This window comes from Hippocampus guttulatus, chromosome 3 (genome assembly GCF_054856545.1).
Source record: "Hippocampus guttulatus isolate MCC_2025c chromosome 3, RoL_Hgut_1.0, whole genome shotgun sequence".
Classification (NCBI taxonomy): Eukaryota; Metazoa; Chordata; class Actinopteri; order Syngnathiformes; family Syngnathidae; genus Hippocampus; species Hippocampus guttulatus.
Window position 1 is genome coordinate 20,244,883 of NC_141263.1, and position 24,378 is coordinate 20,269,260.

The window sequence follows — 24,378 nt, forward strand, 5'->3', positions numbered from 1 at the left end:
TTGCTCATTTCCTGCAACTACTCTAAATATTTCATTCATACAGTGGAAGCTCAAAAGTCCAATCTCCAGATGATATTTCGACAAATCATAACTTTAGCTCTTTTCAATTAATTAATTCATTCATTTATTCAATATACACACCAAGAGTTAGTGTCGACATGCTGACAGAGCCCTATTATAATGATTGACATTGAGATTGCCCAATGATCTCATGAATAAAGACTACTTGGCAATGATGGTCCAGGGAGGTGCGACTCAAACACAAAAACAAGCGCCAGTGAAGCCTGAGAACGCATGCTGACTAGCAAGGGTTGATGTTTTGCTGGTTAAATGTGCAGAAGGTGACTGCTTATGATTGCTCAAAGAAGTAATTGAAAAACAACGGAAACTACAGTGCAAGAAAAACATAACCATACACACCCAAACCCAAAATACATGCTGATCTTCTTTATGAAAGCCAAACAGTGAGGCTGTGTTTTACAACTCATTTGACGTTTGCAGGTCTTTGTGGGCTTGAGGCTGTAGTAGACTGTCGTATCAATACTGTAAATCCCAGGACTAATATGAAACAGCTGCCAAAACCTATGGATGGCAAGCATTGCTCTTTCGACTCAGTTGACCGGTTTCTCTCATTGGTAAACAAATGTCTCCAGCAGCTACTCCAGACTGTTTAAATTTTCAAGACGATGCCTTTGCATGCGTACAGTCTGCTGCACCCGTGTATTATCACCACATGATTGATTCAAATACAAAGCCATACACGTCAGGACTTCGCACGTGAAACAAATGGCAGCACAGATCATTGACTTTCAATGTTTAATTAGCTCATATGTCATACTTGTGATTGCAATCAATAAATGGAAAGCGCATGCCGTGTATCTGACAACACCATTCGTCTTCTGTTGGAACGTGATTTGAGAAAATTAATATTTTGCCATCCATCGCTGGGTGACATAATTTTTTGCCATTATTTCATTCATCATTCATTTTTTCCATTGAGAAATTGTATTTTTGCTCGCACTGTATGGCTGTATGAACGATTCATCGATATTGCAGAGTAAAACAATTCAACAATTTTCTTTTTCACCTTTCAGGGGGATTTCCTTTACTGGATTTAAACAAGGTTGCTTCACCATTTGCCTCTGGAGACAAGTGGACTGCTCTCCACATAAACACGCTGACAATCCTGACTGTGCCAGTGCTGTCACCTTCTCTTGTTAATGCTATAGAGTCTTCAGGGTTGCCATCCATGGTTTCTACCCTCATCAAGATTATATCATCTTACATTGAAAAGATTTGCAAAGGAATGTTTACAAAGAAATTGGCAAACCAAATCAAGAAGAAAGAGAGAAGTAAAAATAAAGAGCCAACAAAATTGACCACTGACCTACAAGCACACCATCCAACTCTGTCAAACACAGTGAAGACCACTGTTAAAAAGATCTCCAAATGCTCCTCAGCACGTAACGTATCGCTGGAAGACGACGGGAAGAATGACTGCTCGTCCCTGTCACCCACTTTCAGTTATCGCGTAGCCATCGCAAATGGACTCCCTAAAACTGCCCCTTTTTTGAATAACAACAATGAGAGCATATTTCCAGAGGTTCTTTCAATCGACAGTAGCTATTCCGACACACTGAGCGACGCAAAGCCTATCCGGAGGCTGGATGAGCATAAATCGCACACAATGCCAGTAAGACGGAACCGGAAGAGCCTCATCAGTTTGGCTCCCTCTGATGGGAGCTCTGAGGGCGAACGAGTGGAACGCTCAAGTCTGCAAACGCTCCGGCTGGGAGCTCTTCGCAAGTTGAGGAAATGGAAAAAGAGTCAGGAATGTGTCTCCTCGGACTCCGAGGTGAGCAACTGGAGGAAGACACTTGGCATCCGGAGCAAGTCCTTGGACCGGGCGGGACGGCAGCAGAAAAGCTCAACTCTAGAACCTGGTTCCTCCTCCACGGGATGCATCAGTCAGACACAGGATGTCATGGAGATGATCTTCAAGGAACTTCAGGGGATCAGCCAGATCGAGACGGAACTGTCCGAGCTCCGTGGCCATGTCAACGCCCTGAAGAGCTCAATTGACGAGATCTCCAGCAGTGTGGAAGTAGTTCAGAGCGAGATTGAGCAACTTCGCTCTGGATTTGTCCAGTCAAGAAGGGAAACACGTGACATCCATGATTACATAAAACAAATTAGCCACCAGGCCAATAATTCGACTCTGCGCTTCCTTAATGTCCCTGAAGAAAGGTCAGAGAAAACAGAACATCTTATATATAAATTACTAAAAGACAAAATGGGTCTCGCTGATGCCCATAAAACAATTAAAATTGAACTTGCTCACAGATTAGGACAACAGCGAGAATGTTCTAATGCAAAGCCTCGTCCCATTATAGTTATATTTGCAACACCCCAAGACAGGGATTTAGTCTTGAAAAAATGCTATAAACTTAAAGGTACTGGGATTACAGTTTCCACGGACAGTTTAACTCGGGACGGGAAAGAGCGAAAGGACAAGTCAATGTCCTCCTCACAAACCTATGAAAGTATGGATATTAAGGTGTCAGGGAAAGATAAAGTAGTAGAGAGTGATGATTGGGATTCTATGGACAGTGACAAGGAATTAGATGAGCTAAGCAGAAACAAATATGCAATGGTGATTTCAAAGCCTGCTCACAAGAGCAAATCGGAGAAAAAACGATCCCATGACCACAGCCGGTCAGGGGAGGGGGCAAGCTACTCAGGTGTAGTTCATTATGCCGATGACACATACTATGACCCCGACAAGCATGGGAAGGCTTACTATTCTGATGTGACCTCCGGCTGGCTCTCTCAAAGTGACTATTCCACGCCCAAACTCAGCCGTTCTGAATCGGACTGCTCAAAACTTTGCCAGTCATACTCAGAGGACTTTTCAGAAAGCCAGTACTTTACACGGGCCAATGGCTGCTCCTTGTTATCCTCCTCAGATCAAGAACTGTGGCAGAGGAAACAAGAGGACATGGCCTCCTCTTGGTATGCTAGCCCCAGTCACCCACTCAGCCATGAGAATCGACCTTATGAAAAAAATGAGATTGAGACAACTGAGACTGTTGACAGTGGCGTCAGCAATGGACTTGTTTGCATGTCTGCAACAGAAGTCCGGGACAGAAGCCACTACAGTGGCTCCCAACTTTCTCTCCAAGCTGACCTGTCACCTTGGAAAGATTGGCATCATATAGAGCAAGGAGCCGATTCAGGTTTGGAAGCGTCCATAGAGGTTAGCAGTCCATTTGACCCATCCACCATCCCGGGTTTTCCAGAGAATATCACTAAATGCCAAGAAGTTGATTTACAATTTGAAGGTGAGGAGGAGTTCATGATGCTTGACAGAGTACTTGCTCTGCCGCCAATAACCACTCACATAATTACACCCGTTGTGGAGCGCGAGTCCACCAAAGCACATGTGTGCCAGTCTAAAGGGAATTCCAAGGCAGTAGTAAAAGAAAATACGAAAGTGTTATCTAAAGACACCTCAAAAGCTAAAGCTAAAATGACAAATAAACAAATTAAAATTGGGTTGAAAGATGAACCCCCCAAAATACAGGAAAAGGAAACTATAAACGTTTCTGCAAAGACTTCATCTAAAATTACATCAAATGCTACTCCACAAGAGCCGCTGAAACAGAAGAAATCCATAGCTAAAGAGATCACTGAATCCTTCCCTAAAGATAGCCCGAAACCTACAGCTAAATATTCCACAAAGCCTGCCATTGAAGATGTTGCTAAAGTAGTGCCGAAGGTCATTTGCAGTGAGACAGTTAAAGCGAGCAGAGCAGCCCCAAAAGTTTCCCAGGCGATGATATCAAAACAAAGTCCAAGAGAGTCACCAAAAGAGAGCCCTAGAATCACCCCAATAATGAGCCCAGCTTCAACTCCCAAAGAGTCCCCTAAAGAATCCCCTAAACAGTCCCCTATGGTCAGTGTGAAAGAACCCCTACAAGACGCACAGAAACTTGCTGCTAAGGAAGTTACCAAAGAAGCTACAAAGGTACCCACAAAAGGGGTACCTATAGTACAGAATAAGGAGAGCAACAGCAATAAAGTACCACCCAAAAAGGATTCCGGCATCCCAATCAAAGAAACACCTGTATCTAAACAGATCCCAAAGGTGTCTGTCAAAGAAGCCCCTAAGGCATCTCCAAGTCAATCGCCTCAGGTAGTCTCTCCAGATGCCCCAAAAGTAGTTGTTAAAGATGCCCCCAAGGAAGCTTCAAAAGCAGTCCCGAAGGAAAAATTTCCTGAAATCAATGTCAATCACAGCTTTCACCAAACTCAAGGTAAATCTACTACTATGTACCGCAGTCAAAGTGAGATCCGAACAGAAAAGGTCGAGGAAGTGCCTAAGTCATGGAGCAGCAGGCTCAGTATAGACCTCAGCGAGAAGTCTTTTGGTTTTGGCTTTGGGTCTACGCTGCAAAGGGCTAAATCAGCTCTGGAGGTTGTATGGAAATCCGGCCCTCAGAATACTCCCGCACCTCCTGAAGAACCCACAAACTCTTCTTCATTCATGGGGCGCTTCCGTACAATCTCCACCTCCAACTCACCATCTGCAGTAGACCCAATTGTTCACAAAGAACCTGTTTACTACAAACCAGAGGAAGAGAAAAAAGATGCAGAGACGGAAGCCGTTGAACAATCTGAGGATGGCGAGACCCATTACGTTGAGGTGATGGAACAGGTTCTGGCTAATTTGGAGAACAGAACTCATGTTAATGAAACTGAAGAGCTTGTGCAGGAATGTGAGCCTTCTCAGGACAATGATGCATTTGAGGATGTCCAGCCTTCTCAAGACAATGATGTTCCTCAAGATTTTGAGACCGCTCAAGATTTCAGCATCACAAGAGACAATGATGCGAGCCAAGAGGCACATGTCCTCGAGTATGACTGCGGCTTGGATGAGCCGTATGATGAGTACAGCGAGGAGTATGAAACCAACGTGACAGAGGACACGGCCGAGTATGACGCCATGGTGGAGTATCTGGATGTCGAGGAACCCGACGAGACAGAGGACAATGACATTACCGAGGATATGGAAGGGGGCGATGAGGATATAGAGGAGATCGAGGAGCTGGTTGAGGAGACCGCCGAGGCTTCTGAGAAAGTCGATGAACATGAGGAGGATAAAAGAAAAAGCATGGATGAGGAGAAGCCCGCATCCACTGAGGCACCACCAAAGAAGCGAATACGACCGACATTTAAAGAGGCTGCTCTGAGGGCGTACCGGAAACAGATGGCTGAACTGGAGCAACAGATCTTGGCGGGAGGTAGGGCTCTTTCACATTGGTTGCCATCATTTTTATGATACTTCTGATACTTCTGACATTGTGCAGTAAAGACAGAAAGATTTCTAATCTCCTTTCTATACAATATTTGCATAACTTTCATTCTAATTCAAAAAACGGCTTGAAAGCAGTGACCGGTACAACATACAATTAGATGTCTAATTGTTTCGTGCAAGGGATGTGATGAAATGTGATTAAAGCTAAATGGTCCATCATTTCAAATCATCCGATGAGAACACATTTGGCAATCCTGGGCATTGTCATAGAAGAAGCCACAGTCGTGATGAGGCCCCGAGCTTATTGGATTTAAAGGTACAATATGTCTACATAATGAATATTTCAAATAGCATCCGTCTTCATAGTATAAGGCAGCGGTGACGCAGCCTGGTCCTTGAAAGCACCTGCTTTACATGCTTTCCTTCTCCAACACACCTGATTCAAATGATCAGCAAAGCTTTCTGATGCGCTGATCATTCGAATCAGGTGTGTTGGAGGAGGGAAGCTGACTTGACAGGGGCTCTCAAAGACCAGGCTTGGGCATCTCTGGGCGAAGATAAACAAATTTAGATCTGTAGTAACTATTTTTCCATATGATGTATAATAATGGCACCAATGTAATTTATGTCAGTGCATTGTAATTTGTGTTGAATTTTTCGGTTGACAGAGTAGCACCATTTTGACAATACTGACTCATTGACAGACTGAATCACCCCTCAGTGTTGCATGTCCGAGGTGAGGCATGCAGTAGACTCCGGGCATAGGACTCGTAATAAAAACGTGCAACGGGTGACTGACTTTGGCTCTCTTTTTTTTTTTTACTACCTTATTGGCACACACAGTTTGAGCAGTTTTCTGCTTTTAGTTTGTGTTGTGCAGTCATGCTTTATGCTTGGCTGTCAGAAACCATCAATGGCATGGTCTTTGCCAGCCTTCTTGTGCCATGTGATCACATAATCGTTATGCCACGACTTCACAGTGTCGTGCATACACATGAAATTTCTGAGTATATGCTGATACGTCATAAATCGAGGACCTCCTGTGCACTTCTGAAAGTTCTGCGGACATTCTGAGCCTAACATCCTATTTGGGCCAGTTTCTAAAGACCCAAAGAGAAAGCCCAACCTCTCTCAAAGTTTGCGGAGATTCCCTGGTGAAAATGGCTCGACTGAATCAGTATAATTCAAAATCCGGGGGTATCACCTCCACTATACCAGAGGCTCTTCTCCCCTTGTAACTGCATTTTTCATAGCCACACTTTGCTAAGAAATGATGCACTAAGCATAAAGAGGGTATACCTCCTTCAAACTTCACTAGCAGTAGACCTCTATAAATATTCCAAGCAAGGCTGACCTGGTTACAGAATGCCCTTGGGAGTGTGAATTAGCATCTGAATACAGACATTGCTGTAGTCAGTTGAAGTAGGGGGAGCTGGCAAGAGTGGCAGGGAGCATTGCTGAGACTCCCTTCACAGCTCGCACACAGACCAGCCAGCATGCATCAGAACGCACTCATGACGAGCACACGCTGGCTTCATGGGATGGAGGCGTAAAGCTTAATGAGGGGTGGAATATGCATGTGTGTGCTTCCAATTATGACCCTCTTTTCACCATCTGTAGTGAGATGTTTCTTTTGTTGGATGCATTTTCGGACATAGACTAGCTTCTGTGAGTAGGAGCAAAGTATATTGTCACACATCTTGGGGTAGATTATTACAGGGGGCTTCTGTTTCTGATGGAATTCTGTCCCTAGGATGGCAACTTAACCCTAATGTACATGCATCAGAACAAGGCCTTGATGATCACACAGTTGAAAAAAATCATTTAAACAAGTACGACGGTAATTGAGCATGCGTGACGGCATATTTTTGTGCCACTGCTAGATGAAATAGTTAAAAATAGTTAATTGCGAGCAGCTCGTGATCTCAAAATCCTCTAAGTCAGAACCTCCGAACGGTCATACAGTTATGAATTCAGAATAACATTTTGTAAATTGTTTCATAAAGTTGCACAAAACATTTGGAATTAAAAGACAACAGTCATAAGTGTCCTTGACGGATAACTCGCCAGACCTTAATTGTTTTGTTTCGTTTACTCAATATTGAGTATAGTTTTTGGTTTTTTGTCGCTTTCCTTTGACATGACTGTTCTACAACGGGTTTTCCAAGAAGTTCATTTGCCATGGTTTCATATTTGGTGTTTTATAGTTCTGGCCTTGAAGTTTTTTTTCATACAAATAGCCTGTGTGCAAACTTTACTTCGGAATTTGCAATGGTTAGCAAGAGGCTACATTCCAAGGGTTATGTGGACGCCATTCCTCTAGCTGGCACTTTTCCGTGTCACTTTTGGGTCTAAACGGCCATCAACAAAGAATTGCTGAATGAGATTGACCAGGAAGTTTTCCGCCGTTCCAATGAATTTTTTAGATATTTTCATGCACCAAATTATCAAATTGCAGGATACTATGCCACTGCGACTTTGGCAGAAAATTAGCAAATCTTCTGTCAAGACTATGATACTGCAATTTTGTGAGATTGCAGTGTAATGGAGGCTTTTGAAATTACTCTGGATGGCTAATTCTGCTGAGAACAAGTTACATTTTTGTTTGGAGAAAATACACACACACACACACACACACACCCACACACACACACACACACACACACACACACACACATTCTCACAGCAGTCACCTGCAAATGTTTAAAGCTGAGGTAACGTGTAAGTGCAACTCTTAGAGGAGATAAAGTATATTATTTGTTCCTTCTCTATTAAGCGGCAGTGGTCCTTAGGCAGTGCTGGAGTCTCAGCAAGGTAATGAGTGCTGTAACCAACTCACAATTAATGAGTCCCAGGTCTTGTAGAAGCTAAAATTACGTGGCCCAGAGAGCTGTGAAGTCCCCAACAAATCTCTCTTTCTGTCACAAGTTCATTCTCATGAAAGTAGTTTAAGGTATTAGAAGTGACAGATCATTTAATTACCTCTGCCAAGGAGGTTTTCTTCAGTGTAGGTATTTTTCGAATGATGTTTTTTTTCATGGTGTCAGCCTTGCTGTAAGTTTGGCATTCTAATTAAGGCCGTTAACTGTAGCAAACTCATCTGGAAAGTCAGTCAGACTCCACCCCTTATTGTTTACCAGTCAATGAAATGACACATATAGAGATTAACAAATCGTTACTTTTGTTTCCTCACTGTGCGCTGTCAGTTAGAAGAAGTGATCGCTTTAATTCTGGGACTGGAGTGATGGGATGACTGAGATGTCAGGGAAAAGGTCATTTGTGTTCCTATATGGCCTCGTAAGGACATGCATCATTCAATCTGAAATCATCAGTTTTGAATTGGGTGTTGAAATATGTAGAGGATACATCCTTTTCTTCCTGTCATTGCACGGGTGATGGCAAGTTGTTTAGCTGCATTTTAAGGTGAAACGCGTGCACTTGCGTTTTCGGTAAATGTAAAAAACATGCCGGGAGGTAGTCAGAAGTAAGTCTCAATATCTTAACCTTCACGTTTTCAGGCAAGTCCCAAGTTACTGTGGCAAAGTAAGTCAACTTAGGTCCCCATTACATTTCAATTACAACGTATCGTGTATTTGCTCATGTACGTATCTGTAATTGCGTTGGTTTGCTGTACTAACACATTCACAACCACATTTATTGCTTCTCGAACCATTTTCCATATTGTGTTACATTGTGGCGGCCCGGTAGTCCAGTGGTTAGCACGTCGGCTTCACAGTGCAGAGGTACCGGGTTCGATTCCAGCTCCGGCCTCCCTGTGTGGAGTTTGCATGTTCTCCCCGGGCCTGCGTGGGTTTTCTCCGGGTGCTCCGGTTTCCTCCCACATTCCAAAAACATGCATGTCAGGCTGATTGGGCGCTCTAAATTGTCCCTAGGTGTGGGTGTGGGCGTGGATGGTTGTTCGTCTCTGTGTGCCCTGCGATTGGCTGGCAACTGATTCAGGGTGTCCCCCGCCTACTGCCCGAAGACGGCTGGGATAGGCTCCAGCACCCCCCGCGACCCTAGTGAGGATCAAGCGGTTCGGAAAATGGATGGATGGATGTTACATTGTCTTGTCAAGTGAATGCATATCCAATATAAAGCTTAGTTTTGTTTAACCGACTTAGCTAAATTGTGAAGTTAACACAGGCTACATGTCTTCGTGGGTTTTGTGTGACGGAAGTGGCCTCTGACCTCCTGATCATACTGTAGCCTACTGGTCAGTTACCACGTTGGCATGCCCAACCCACTAAATTATTTTTTTTTTCAAAAACATTTGAAACGACAGAGTTTGAAATGACAACAGGCAAGCACAATCTGTCAGCGGGTGCGGCTGAACCGATATAGACTAAAGAACAAAGCTTTTCAACATAGGTGAGACGACAATCAAAATCGCGACAGCTGCCTGATTACCACATCTGTGCCTTCTTCCAGAAAGTGCCTCCATCCAGAAATTCCTGCGTGTCACTTTTTGGCATCGCAGCTTGCCACCTCTTTGTGTGGTTTGTCAGTCAAAACGGACTTTACCCAGTGAAGATAAACAGTCATCTCGTTGAAGACTCTTACAGCATGGACTCCTCGATACGCTTGGGTCGACGGCCCATAAGGCCAAAAGAGTTCTGTTGAGTAGCCCTTGCCATCACTCATTGGCATACAAAGTGTTAGACTTGGATCAGAAAAAAAAAGACTCACTGAAGTCAGTCCACTCGAAAAGAAACCAACAGGTTGCAGAAAATGCTTTCGCTGATTTGTCATGGTGCTTGCCAAGATCAGTAATTACATTCTCAGATGCTACACTCTGAAGTCTCGATAGGCAAAGGACATTAATTCACTTTTCATTTGATCCCTCTGACTCATCCGCCACTCAACCCATTGAAGTGTGCTTTTCATTTCAGATGAAATGCACTGTTTGTTACTCTGCAAGCATACCAATTTTAAAATATGCTACAATAGATATTTGCTGATAGGTTTTATTGATGACATTATTTGAGAATGTCATCCTTTGGCATCTCCCTGTTATCTTTTGTCACGGCAAAACAGGAGTGAGTTTTCACGTGGCCCGGTATTCTCAGTGTTGCCTTTCTGTGACAGTTTCAGGCAAAGCTTTTTTAGCTACAGTATTTATCCATCCTCAACATGTAGCCAAAATGAAAATGAATACCGGTATTGTTGAAATGTGGGACGAAGAGCATTTGTAGCTTAAATACAGGTATGGAGATATGCTGTTCTAAGTGCTAATATGTTATATTCTTTTGTTATGATGTAGCTTAATGTATCGTCTATCCTTTTCAAATTATAATCAGGCAAAATTGGTGATTGATTGTTCGAGCATTCATTTTAAACAGTGTGGTTATTAATGCTGCCTCCACAAGTGAAAAAAAATGTATCTTTATGGGGGCTTTTGTACGCTTTATATACTGCAATGGATGATGTCTAATGACCAGTTAACATTAGACGAAATCCTGCTAGCTTAATGCTAACATATAAAGAGAAAATCTAGAGACCGGCTAATGGAAATAAGCATTGATGTTATAGTGGTGCTGTGATTGACGAAAACTAAGGAGCAACTATGAGCAGTTCAAGCGGTACTTGTGTTTGCACTGCGTAACCCTGTGAAAAAGACACGAAGAACCTGGAAATGGAAATCTCTACTCAACCACGTGAGTCAGGCTCACTTAGGGCACAGCCCCTTGGTGGTCTCAAACTATTCTGTGGGTCCTTACATTATGGTAATTATAAACCTTTAAACAACTGATACTTTAAGACACGCAGCATAAATACACAGAGCACATACATTAGTCTCAATAATATATTCTCTTTGCTCGATGACTAAAGTTTAGTTGAGAACCTTCTCTGTCTCTTCCTCTTGCTCTTCTTCAATTGCACTGCATGTTTTCCAATTAGACCTCATTGCATGTTGTGGCAAGATCTGTTTCGACACGGAAGGCACGCTACTCTGATTTTGGACTTGCCAGTATACTGTAAAAACTAAAACAAAATGATCGCTCAAAAATCTGCAATATTGTAGCATCATGAACATTGAGCCTCCATATACAAGTGGTTCATTGCATATTATATAATCTGGCATTTTTGTGAGGTGGTGAGTTTTCGAATGTAGCCTGATTCAGTGAAGGTTTGGGAAATATTGATCTATTTCACAGACCGTGATCCTGATCACAACTCTTTAAAAAAAAAGTCACTTGTTGCACTTTTAATATCCCTCTCCTGTCCTTTGATGCTGGCATCATCAAATCCTCTTGTAAGAAGAGACCTAAAGTGATGAGCATCAGTAAAATCCCTCCCATCAGTTTGAGACAAGGTTAAAGCTCTCCACTACGCTAGAGCCTCGTGGCATGCAGCTATTACTGAATTGGGGGCTTGTTTTTTGATTATGTAATGATTGTTTCACTTGCTCTGAGGATTTTTTTTTTCTTCTTCTCCCCGGTGTGTGCATGCCTCTGCCTGTATGAGTAAATCGGAATACACCAGCATATATTTACTATGTGTCTCTGTTGTGTCCATCCTGGAACGAATGTTGTTGTGTATTTTGCACTATCAGCCAAAAGCAGGCTTTTCTGCTCCAATGAGCGCTGATCTACGCGAGGTGTGATCATGCGCGTCGGCTCAAAGATGCTAAATTTACTGCGATTGTTACTCGCAAAACACTTTTGCCCACAGCATGGGAAGAGACCTCGGGCACTATCTTTGTTATTTTCCTCCCCCCCTGAGATTTAAGGCACCTGTGAATTGAGGTTCATCTCGGCCGATTGTAAGACTTTTATCTCGTGCAGCTGTGGTCGAGCGATGGCTCAATCTTGTCAGGCTGCTGCTCATAGTAGCTGAGCTGATTGCTGTCCACGGTGCCTGCAGACACATCTGAGTGCTGCTCCTCTGCTTGGGCGCAGCCACATCCGATGCATTGTGACCACGGCTACAGCAAGCCACAAATGTGCACTGGCTAGGTTTTCCACGTTGACAAAAAGGATGAACGCTTCCAACGCCAAACCGTCAGCAGTGAATTGATTAGGGGAAAAGTCAAATGGAAATCAAACAGACTCAAAATGGGACATGGTAAAGAAATGATTCCTATTGTTACAACTGCATTGGTACAATTACAATATTCTCTAAGTGGGATGTGGGCAAGTCTCAGAAGGACCGATTTGTCACCATACAACTGTTGTTGTTGTGACTCGTCTCATGGCAACGTAGAGCGATTACTCTCTCTCAAACAAGTTGATTTCTTTACATTCTCTTTTATTACAAATTGCTATTTTCTTGATCAAAAACACTAAACAACAACATTGTTCTTTATTTGGCCGTGTTCAGACTGCGGGCTGTTCTGATTCAACCTAGAATGCAATAAAATGACATCCAGTACACACATAAACAGAGTACAGAATACCTGGCTGCCTGTGCCTGGATCAAATCCACCAAAAACACATTATCCCACTAGCACCACAATTTAGACCTGGTGTCACTTGGTCTAAAGCCTAGTTTACTTTCCGTCACCAAATTGTCAGGTGTGCCAGGGTGTGTAGTCGAAAAGTTCGGATCACCCAGCGAGGCGTAACGTGATCTGCCAAATTCCGAAGCATTGTAAACTACACTTGCCTCGGTACACAAATGAAGATTTTAACACCGAACCCTAGGAGTCATAATTGCATCCTACCTTGTATGGTCACGGCGCTTACACTGTTGTCCAATCACATTGCTCCAATGTTACACTCAAAGGTTGTCACGCGGCATAATATCATTGTGTTATGGAAGGTCGCAGTAATTCATTTGCATCCAACCCCATTGCTTCAATGTTGTGTCCTGCTCACAGGCAATTGGTTTACATTGCTATGAAAAGCCTCATTTATTTTCATTCATCTGCATTTTTTTTCTAGGTGACTGCATTCCTGGTGGAAAAAAAGATTCGCATTTTAATGTTTAGTCATTAATACCGTAAATAGGTGCTAACTTTCAAGTACACTGTGCATCATCCAATATTGTCTGAACAGTCCTCTTGACAGCATGTCAACAGCAAACAAAATTCCCCGGGCTTGTTTTAATTATGGCTGCAATTTAATCACCCTCTTACGAACACCTGTGTGTAGTTTGTACTATGTTAGCTTATGACAACGCAACCATCTATCACACGCCGATCAATAGTGGACTAATTACGTCTCTGCGGTCCGGCCTGCACTCTCACCGGTTCGTCTGCAAAAATTGCTACCTGATACCGAACTGCTCAAGCTCGGCTAACATACAGCACCGTGTCAACATGCCTGTTAAATTGGCTGCATGCGTCGATCAAAGCCGTGTGTATTGTGTTGCATTGATCCAAGGTATTTAATGTGCATGGTTGGTCATTTAGCTCAGCCTGCCTGTGTCACCAGAACAAATGTATGACAGTATATGTTCCATTCAGAGAGTCCTTGTGTGTGTTGATTGCGTCTATAGGTGCTCCTCAAAGGATTTGGACATGATAGAAAAAAATATATTTAAAACAATAATACTCATACTGTATATTTCAGATTCATGAACATATTTTACAGAGAGCCTTCCATATTAAAAGTAATTTTAATTTTAAATGATTTTATAATTCCTTAGTATGGGTAATATTTAGTTGTCATCAGTTATCAGCGCGACAAAAAAAATCATGAAATATTTCACAATATCTCAATATTTTGAATTGAAACATTGATATAAATGATGTTTTCCATGATATTTTAATTTGAGCTGCACACAGCAACAACATCATTAAGATTTGTTCGCTGGGCATTTTTACTCGGTTTTCATGAATGCCTTTCGGCAAAATGTACGACAGTAAATGAATTGGTTATTTATTTGCTATTTTTGTTGCTGTCAGATGACTGCTGATTGTTGATTGAATTCCCTGTCATTTTTCTCCTTTCAGATTGCAGTGCTTTGGATACTCAGGTTTGAAGTCCCTGGTTATTATCATATAAGTGATGTTGACGCATGTGGGTGTGATTGTGTCAGCACAGTGGAACCAAATGTAAAGTCACAAATATATCGGTGTATCTGTCAGGTGTGGATGAGAAAATCCCGCATGTGTTAAATAAATAAATACAAATCGTTGTCATCATTCTGTCCCCAGATTTTACTACTCCTGCTCTTTCCTTTTCCATGAGGAATTTTTGTGTGTTATTATTTTTTTTGGTCAGTGAACAGGGAGCATTACACAATAGGCATATCAAGGCCTGAAGCACCAAGAGCGACATCATTTTCAGTCTTGAGCCCACAAATTACATTGATGTGGAATAATTTGGTTCATTTTCGCCTTTGGTGCTTCCCTCCCTTCCTGCTGTGCTATCCATCTCCCCCTCCTACTCATCGCCCATCATTTATTTTATCCTGAATTGACTCCCGAATGGGGGAGTGATTTGTTATGAATGAACCATTTCGTGATTGGCCACGTAGCTCGGAACCTGTGGCGTTTTTAAGACTGAATTTGTCTTTTTTCTTGTAGCCTCGCAGTATTTTGGACCCCAAACTGCTCGGCTTGCAGTCTGGAGGGTGAGTGCTGTCTCACTTTTTCATCTGATTGGCTCCAACTTTCTGTTCGGGCTGTGTGTGTTTTTTTTTTTTTTTTTTTTACCCTACAAACAGAGGCAGAAAAATGTGACAGGAATCTTTTGTTTCTCTGCCAGGCAACCCCAATTAGTTAAGACAGCATGCCCCCTACAATTTGTGAAATAGGGCAAGCTAAACACAAAGCACTGGAACAGTCAGGCCAATTTCTTTACCTTTGCTGTATCTTGTCAACATTTGGGTTTAACGGTGAAATGAATATGAGACTAACGAGTATCATTTCAGTTTTTATTCCAGGGAGTTATGTAGTTAGATAAAACACATTTATGCAACTTATTTGAACCAGCCCATTTTCCATCTGAGCAAAAGTGGAAAGTGGAACAGGCGGCATAGGTGGGTTCTGTTGCAAAGGTCCGATGTGCTGTGAACTGTCTATGGGTGAAAAGCAAGCGATTGTAATGATTAGAGACAATGAAAATTGTTTCAAACTATAAATAATGAAACATATCCGAAGCCTCTGAAGACTGACTTTGGGCAAGAAGCAGGGTACTCCCTGGACATCCGCCAATCGCAAGAAACATAAACACGAACAACCATTCACACTCGCTTTATCATGGTACTCCAAGCAAGCACAGAGAGAGCATGCCCACTCCACACAAAAAGACCAAAGCTAAATTGTAGACTTTTGACTACACCTGACTACCTTTGCATAGACCTAGCGAGAGTCAAGCCCCCTCAAGGTGAGGCAAGGGTGCGCCCTGCCGCTCGTCACATTGTGTGTAACTCAAGGGTCATACAGCATGACACAAAGGCTTGAGGAGCTCCAGCAGCACAGAGGGAAAACTTGCTGTCGAGGTCATTACAGAGGCTTTGAGTGACAGTTGAGGAGATGCCACCCAGAGCCTCGTGGTGAAGGAACAGTGCTGGTGGGACAGTGTGGGGGGGGGGGGGGGGAGGATGAGGAGCCAGCCCGTGGGGAGTGTAAGAATTCAGAGAGTCGGGAGGACAATGTAAACCTAAATGTCACACAGAGACAATCAGTCGGCATCACCCACACATTTGGATTCTGTGCCAATTTGAATTCAGATGCGAAGCAAAACAGCAGCGCATACCAAAGCATTTGAACTTCTTTAAGATGCATGAAAGTCTCTTCACTTTTGGGTAAGAGGCACATGTCATAAATATTGCACATTCGTAGAATTGTTAAGTATCATTCAAAAAATGCTTTGTATAATTAAACGCATTGCCTCAAATATGTGCCTGTATGTGTGCAGCTAAGCCAAAATTAAATATGGCAAGGTAGATATATTGAAAAGCGATCGCTAGCCTCTCAAAGAATCGGTATCTGTCAGAAGCTCCAGCTGTTCTCTCTGTTCACGGTTGAACAAAGAAGCCATTTTGGGGCTTTACTGAAAAGTGATTTGGGAGGTATGAGAATTCTCGCAAGCGATATGAACTCCAATGCAGCCTCGAGGACAAAAAGCAGTATCCCAATGGAATGCAATGAAGTCACATCCAAAGGTGGCGCAGGTGAAGGGAGGAGGCACAGTGTTCGCTAGTACGCATAAATCAAAAGACCTCCTGCTAGTAATATCTCGCTTCGCATTGGCGTTGTTATGATATTAATACACTTTAAATCTGTCTTCTTCTCTAGGGCCGGCAGTATTCTTTACGGTATTGACAGCATGCCAGATTTACGCCGCAAGAGAACAGTGCCTCTTGTCCGAGACCTGGTGAGTCATCTGCCTCGAACGGAGTTGTATGTGATTTATGTCAAAGAGATCTGAGTGACCTTACGCTGTGTCACGCTGGTGGAACCCCGTGCTGCGTGAGTATCAGATCAAGGAGCGCAATCAAAATGTTGCTTTACTGAACACCTGATTGCATCCATTCTGATCCAAAAAAAAAAAGTCATGAGAAGATCAAACAAGAAATGCATGGTTGTAAATGAACACATGTATACCTGCCAGGCATCTTCAGATTTTTTATGATACTTTCGTGTATTGTATTGTAAAGGTGCGACACCAACAGCAGGTTTTAATTCCCAAATATACAGCTAGGAAGAATCCATTGAGTCAAAAAGATGCTACGGTATGCTCGGTCACCCACAGGGGCATGCATGCATCAACTTTGTGTCATAAAATTAATGGGACTGGTCCTTCTGCTAGTTCGTCAAAATCAACGCCACCTTGAACAATGGAAATAAACAACAACGAGAAATATCCCAAAAGTGAAAATCACATCACAGCATGTTGGGATGTGTCATTATAATGTATGTGATTGCTTCTCTCACATTCGTCGTGATTGAGAACACCTTGCACAATAGAAATGAAGAGAAGACACAAATAATCCGCAAAGTCAGAACATTTGCAGTACTTTGCTGTTGCTTAATAAACTGATGAAACCCAAGCGCAAACCTCACTGGATTAAAATGTGCTTGCTGTGTAAACTGCTCGCTTGGAGGGTGACAACAGTGACCTACTAACATATTCAAATTGGATGCCTCAACAACTCGTACCGAAGTTTGAAGAGAAGCACTCCAGCTAGTGGGTATTGCAGCTTGATTAATTACCCAAGAGAGAGTGTTTGACATTGTATCCCAGTGCTGGTTTGATAATATCATAACATACCCGACAGTAACGCCACGGTTCAATTTCGCAGCACGTAGGTCTCACTGCCAATAACGATAAAATGTGTGTATTCTTGTTTGTCCGTGACCGTCTCTTGTGTATGTATGTTTTTCATCATCATGTACTTTAGCCACTTTACCGTCCCCCCCCCCCACCAAAAAAAACAAAACACGTAAATACTCTTTTATAGTAAAGCGGTCGGTGCATTTGAATGCTTTGATGACAATGGATGCTGATAAATGTTTATATCACAGTGAACAACATGAGTTGATGCTGTATTTGTCCATGTCTCTCATCAAATTAATAACCAACATTGTCTTGGTAAGTATGGGGGTTGTTGTCTTAATATTTATTTATTTTTAATATTTGGGGATTTTGCGTGTATATTTTGACATTCCTACATAGACCCATCACAGCTATGGGTGATATTTTTCAGTGAGTTGTCAGATTTCAGCTTTTTTTTTTCTTAATGATGATTATTATTACTATCACTGTATTTAACTTGAAATGATGACAACTCAACCCAAAAATATATATCCGGGGAGAGACTTCATTGACTCTTGATTTAACTGTGTGAGGCTTTTAAATCATGTAAAAGTGACGCTCACCAAGCCTTTTACACGTGGGATGAAGTCAGCAAAACAATTGGTGCCCGTCCCCCCTTATCATGCCTACTCCTTTGTCAATGTCCCCCCGTACACCCCGATCCCCACCTCCCCCCCCATTCGCTGTATGATTGCTTCAGGGCAACAGCAGCAGGGCTCACCCACATAAAAGAATGAAGAAGTATAAAAAACAAAAAGAGACAAAAGAAATCAAGAAAAACAATGGAAATTGATTTGAAAAGCAGTGATATCGCCACCGATCAGATCCTATCAGTCATTTCGTATTGCCTGCAGCAACCTCAGCAATGCTGGTGCATGTTGATAAAAAAGAAAGAAAATAAAACTTACATCAACACTCGCAGTTCATGTAGAGGTTCCCTCCGCCATTTCCCATGGCCGTCCGTAGATCTTTACCATAACTGGCCTGCGCGCAGAAGGGGCTGGTGGTAAAGACCGGTTCGCTATTGTCAGCTGTCAGTGTTTGCAGTGTGTGTGTGTGCAGTGTGTGAGTGTGCGTGTGTGTGTGTGTGTGTGCGCGCACATATATCTGTGCATCTATATCGGAGGTGGGACAAAATACCAACAGTTTGTTCAGCAGACATCCCCAGGCACCGGATCTTGGTCTGGTATGGCTATTTGTTACCGGTCACAAAGACCACCGGTGTCAAAGTCAAGGCCCGGGGGCCAGATCTGGCCCGCCACATCATTTTATGTGGCCCGCGAACGCAAATCAAGCATGTCAAATTCCATGATGCTTGCTAAAGTCTGAACCAAAATTTCGAATTGTTATGTTATTCCACAATAACAGTCACTATTCTTGACTTCTGATTTAAAAACTAGTTTTTCATAAATTTGTTGTGCGCTATGTGTGTAATATATGGAGGTGATTAAACATTTATATGGCTTCCCAAAATTCATAACGGCCCTTCAAGGCAAACCGTAACTACAATGTGGCCCGTGACAAAAATATGTTTGACACCCCTGACATAGACGTAAAAAGAAAATATTAAATTAAATTAAATTTAGAATTAATGAATACATTCTTGTTTTGTTTTGTTTTTGTTTTTGCAGCTGAGCACATAGTCCTGATCAGCAATATACGTCAGCGCTGCCATTAATGGCAATTAGTTTGTGATCTGGAATTTACTATACATCAGCACCTGTTGACGAATAGTTGCCGATCGGATAATATTCTGTACTGTGCAAAGCAGAAGCGTCCCATGCAAATAGTCCAATGCAACCGTTTCTTGCAACTTAATGAGAACCATTATTTTGCACAATTGAAGGCTAATCACTTCATAAAAGACACCAAAAAAAGTATTGCGATATTAATTGGTTGGAATTCTTTGATATTTGTGTGAGATATATTTCAACAAGCTGGCCATGCATCAGTTCCAAACATATCATGAAGTATCAGAGTTATGTCTGTTTCTGCCATAGCTGATTTCCCATCTAAATAAATTATTCACAACATAATCAGTGTACCGTGAAGAGTTGGCAAAATATCACAACTTCCACGGCGATTCCCACCCCTCGTCTACATTCGTGTTGCCCATAGGTGCTCATCGTGCATTTTTAAATGTCCCAGCATCTGTGTGTGTGTTGTGTGTGCGTGAGTCAGGTTTGTGTAGCATAGTCGGCTTCACCTGAACATGAGTGTGTCCGTCCGTGTGTGTGTTAATGTTTCGGCGTGTTTCTGTCAAATGACTGTGCAGAGCGTACAGCAGAACATATGAGCAAGTAGCTTCACTAGACAGCGAGCTTTAGAGAAGAGTCAAGCATGACTGCAAACAAGTAACATCTAGTGCATGGGTGGGTTAAAAATAAACAACCCCCCCACACCCCTCAAAAAAAAAAAATCACGCCATGGACTTTATAATATCTGATGATTAGTTTTCTGCCTAAGAGCTCGAAAATAACAATCAGCAGTCCTGCATGGCAGTTAAGACACTTGTCCGCTCACTATGGAACACAATTACTCTGCTGTTAGTGCTTTCAGTCCTAATTGACATCCTGCGATATGTCTAATTTTTTTTGTCTCTCTCTTTCATTCTCACTTCTTGGCCTCCTGGAAACCACAGGCTTTGGTAAGTTTCCTTGTGTCTGCTCAAGTTGACTAACGGTGGAACACAATCTGTTTCAGGACGCTGGTATAGATTGTGGACGTTTTTTTTCCCCATGTAACTAATAAATTGAGCACAGCAAAATATTGCTGTTGACTTGGACAAGTTACAACTTGATTATGAGTGTGATGGGCATTGCTCTGGATCTGTGTGAATATTATTTTGCTCAAGAACGATGCACGCACACATACACTCCTTACACCCTTCCCTTGTGTCACCCAGGCCACCCCAATGAAAAGTTTCTGGCTATGCCGCTGCGTGGAAACTTATTTGTACTTGCTCGTGCAAATTTATCATCTGCCTGTGATAAATTGCAGAAAATCTCTCAAAAATAGGTCATTGATTTCTCCCTCCTCATCACCTTGTTCCACTTCTGCTCGCAGACCCTCACTGCTCGAAAGGCAGGCATCTCGTTTGCTCTGGTGAACCGCTCCACCCTGAATAACGAGGACTTGGTGAGTATGAATGGAACGTCTCAGTGAATTTATAATCTATGGTGACCGTCAAGAAATGTTGCCATGGCAGCAATTCCATCAGAACTGGACAGTATGCCTTTATGAAACCAGGAATATTGGTGTCTGTTTTTTGTTTTTTTTTGGATACAAAGGATGTTTTCACTACTCTCCTGATTGGGGTCAACAAGGCATAAAGGCTGCTAACTTGCAATGTATGCATTTACTCCCAAGTACCTTTCCCTCTGATGAATGCTGTGTTTGAATCAAGAGAAATAAATGGCTCCCTCAAATAGATGTCAGCCTTTTCTCAAACAAACAGGTAGTCCTGCTGGGTCTGCATTTACCTTAGTTCATAGATGCCACCGCTAACACGAAGACATTAAATATCGAAATGCTGCGCCCATGAACAGCATCACTGCTGCATGTGAAAACTCTAAATGGAAAATAAATGTGGGATTTTACATAGTACTAAAAACAAATTCAAAGTTTAGTATACCACGAGACTGTAATGTGCTCCCTCCACAGTGTTGTGTCTACTCATGTCTGTGTTCCAAGAAGCTATGCAACTAGTTCATTCCGACAAATTTGCACCTCCATCCATCCTTAATCCAAACATCTTATCCTCATGAGGGTCGAGGGCATGCTGAAAGATATTCCAGCTGTCTTGGGCAGTAGGAGGAGTACACCCTGAACTGGATGCCAGCCAATCGCAAAACTTGTAACTCTGTTTTTGCCATTTTGCTGCATTTGTCTCAGTTTTCAACTTGTTCAATGGTTGATTGGCACCAAATGGATTTTCCAACTATGACTTTTTTGTTGTTGTTCTTGTTATTGTTCTCCCTTCTGGCATGTCTGGTCCACATAATCTCTCAACCTGTTTTTGCCATATATCACAATATGCTCCCGCTGTGTCCAATTTGACAGCATGCAGCAATAATTAATAAACACCAAGCAACACTTTGAAGGCTGAGTTACTGTAATAGAGGACAGGCGGAATGTAAAAGTCAATAGCAAGAGACACTTTTGTGGTGACCTCCAAAGCTGTCTCTGTATTAATTGATTGCAATTCGTCTCTCCCAGAGGGAGAGGTGGATTTACAGCAGGCAGGAGTGAGAGGACTTTCTCTGCACAACAACTGGCAGAGCAGTTTTAACTTTGGGCTACATGACAACTGAAGTCCTTGCATTAAATATGGAATGATTTCTCAAGATAGGCATGAATTATTTGATTTCCTTATGTCCTATTGCAGATTTAGTGGGATTTGGGCTTGCTCTGGAGAACTAAACTAACAGTAGCCCTGCAAATATGAAAACTTCAAAATGCTAAATGTTACCATGAGAACCTATAGCATGCCAAACACCTCTGCAGGTTATTTTGGGATCTCAGTGGACATCTACTATAATTCTGAAACCCGCTTTATGCACTTTATGGTATGCTAACAAATAGCAAAATAGCAACATGAGGAAAGAAAGTGCTGAGGTAAATAGGATACTGATTTCACATCCCTGAATTTATGTACAAAAGAAAATTGGTGAAATACTATATCTATAATATATATAATATAATATCTATAAATACTATATCTAGATGTACTATAATACTACATCTAGCAAGATAGACACCTGAGAACTAAAAGCACAGGCAGATCAATGAGAATTTTAAAAACATACGCTATAGTCAAGTACGATATGTATTTCTAATATGAACTGATCAAATGTAAATATGCTGTAAATATGCTGAGGCAGCTTTATTCAGTCGTTGTAGTAGTAGTAGTCAGGTATCATTACAAATGGAAAATTGCTGGCTGGAAATACTAGCACAGAAAAAGTCACTTTGTTCAAATATTGCAACAGCCTGAATGCAAAAAGCCGAAAAGCCAAAAAGGCAAAACAATAAAGATTTCACATCCAGCCCTGTCCTCTGCTACCATTTCTAATGAGAATTGCCAACGGGCTATCAGCAAGCATTCTAACATTACGCAAGACCGAAATCAAAATGTGGCAGATCAATAAATGAGAACTGCACAATAAATGAGAAGAAATGAGAACTGCTAAAATGCGGATATGCTAACATTTGGTATGAGGACATATACAAAGGGAAAAAGTGTTGATCTTTTCAAGAAGACCCATTGACTAATTAAGGCACAGCGCCTGTTAGTGTTGAAGCGACTATTTCACGATAGGCGGTAGCATTGTGTGAGATTAAAAGGGTTTTAAGGATGGAAAATCCAGATGGCATAGTAAAGACATAAAATATTCATTGTGTTTATTAGTGCATCGAGGATGCCCCCTTTTATGATTTGAGACTGTGCATCTTTGTAAGCAAGGGACCTAGAGGGACATCTGTCGAGAACTATATTCGGACAGGGGGGCAAACAGAGAGTTGTGTATTTTTGTGGTCGAGTTCCCAGCAAGGCTGCAGATTGTGCGGTCGTGGTAAGTAGGCCGAGCAGATGTCAGAGTTTTATCTGCTGCATTAAGTCCAGGAGAGTGCTTCCCTGTGAGGACTGGAAGAGGGGGCTGGAGGGTGGGTGAATGGGTGGAGCACTGTATAAACAATCAAATGACGTTAGGGAGTGGATCCGGACCAAAGAGGGTGATGAAAGAAGAATATATAGGGAGCAAGGCAGTGAGTAATTTGTCATCGCAGTCCTGCGGCGTTGATGTTAGCTATTGGGCATCCACGTTGAACAAACTGCCCCTCACCTCCCAAGTAGGAGATGTCTCAACACCTTTCACATTTTGACTGGTGTCCACCACTCTTTTTTACCTTACATGGATGTTTCGAATCAGATGACGAATAAGACACCTGAATCACGTTTCCAGTTGATGTGCTTTTTAGGGCAGAATGGAAACATTATGTGCGCGCCATCTATTTTCCAGCTTTTCAGTTGTGTTGTCAACATCAATATAAAGAACTTTGCTTGTGTTTATCTGCTAAGAATAAGATAAGATAAGAAAACCTTTATTAGTCTCGCAGTGGAGAAATTCCCGATTCACAGCAGCAAAGTTATGAAAGGAAGAAGTAGAACAACAAAATGTAGGAGCTGCTGGAAAGGCAGCCACTCTCGCGGCGCCATTTTGAAGTCAAAATAACAAAAATAACACAACACAATATCTGAACACCTAAAGCTCACAAATTGTAGCAGTGTGAAGATAAGGATCCAGTCATCTAATTGGTCTAGCATTAATTCCTAAAGCAAAAGAAATCACAAGAACTATTTTGCATTATTTATTTATCAATAAATAAAAAGACATTTTTCTATTTGCTCAGAATTTGTCGAGTTAGACGAATCGTTTTATGACAACGTCTGGGTGGTTCTGCATTTACCACACTGATAGTGATGTAGTATACATGCTGATAGTTGGTAATGATTCAATACAGTTAGTATTCAATAAGATGATTACTGAATACAGTAAAGGGCTGGGACTTTTGACAGTCTAAAAGTGCCTGCTTTGCATGCTGTTGGACTACGAAACTAACCACCGTATCAGGAGACCACTGATTGTCAATGCTCAGGGGTCCATCATTGTTCTTGTCGTGGTGTCTAAACATGGCCGATTGGCCGTAAATGCTAAATGTAATGTCCCTAATTTATTAAGAATACACTTTTGGAAGTTTTTTCCAAGCCTAACATGGATGTGTAGAATAAAAATTATGAAAGCCCAATGAAAGACAGAGAGAAAGGCACTTTGAGACCAAATTAAAACC

General features: G+C 42.1%; 1 protein-coding gene across 3 annotated transcripts in view; it reads left to right on the forward strand.

The window, feature by feature from the left end:
• Window positions 1-24,378, forward strand: part of unc13c (unc-13 homolog C (C. elegans)) — a 110,819-nt gene that overhangs the window by 8,450 nt on the left and 77,991 nt on the right. The window contains exons 1-6 of one of the 3 annotated variants that reach the window (XM_086107361.1): window positions 1,115-5,303; window positions 14,217-14,239; window positions 14,793-14,839; window positions 16,509-16,587; window positions 20,171-20,176; window positions 20,596-20,667. In XM_086107361.1, the coding sequence (XP_085963487.1) occupies window positions 1,250-5,303; window positions 14,217-14,239; window positions 14,793-14,839; window positions 16,509-16,587; window positions 20,171-20,176; window positions 20,596-20,667 (4,281 nt within the window). In that variant the 5' untranslated portion in view covers window positions 1,115-1,249. Of the gene's footprint in view, window positions 1-1,094; window positions 5,304-14,216; window positions 14,240-14,792; window positions 14,840-16,508; window positions 16,588-20,170; window positions 20,177-20,595; window positions 20,668-24,378 lie in introns of those variants that run through there. The other 2 variants (XM_086107360.1, XM_086107359.1) reach the window with 2 other exon arrangements.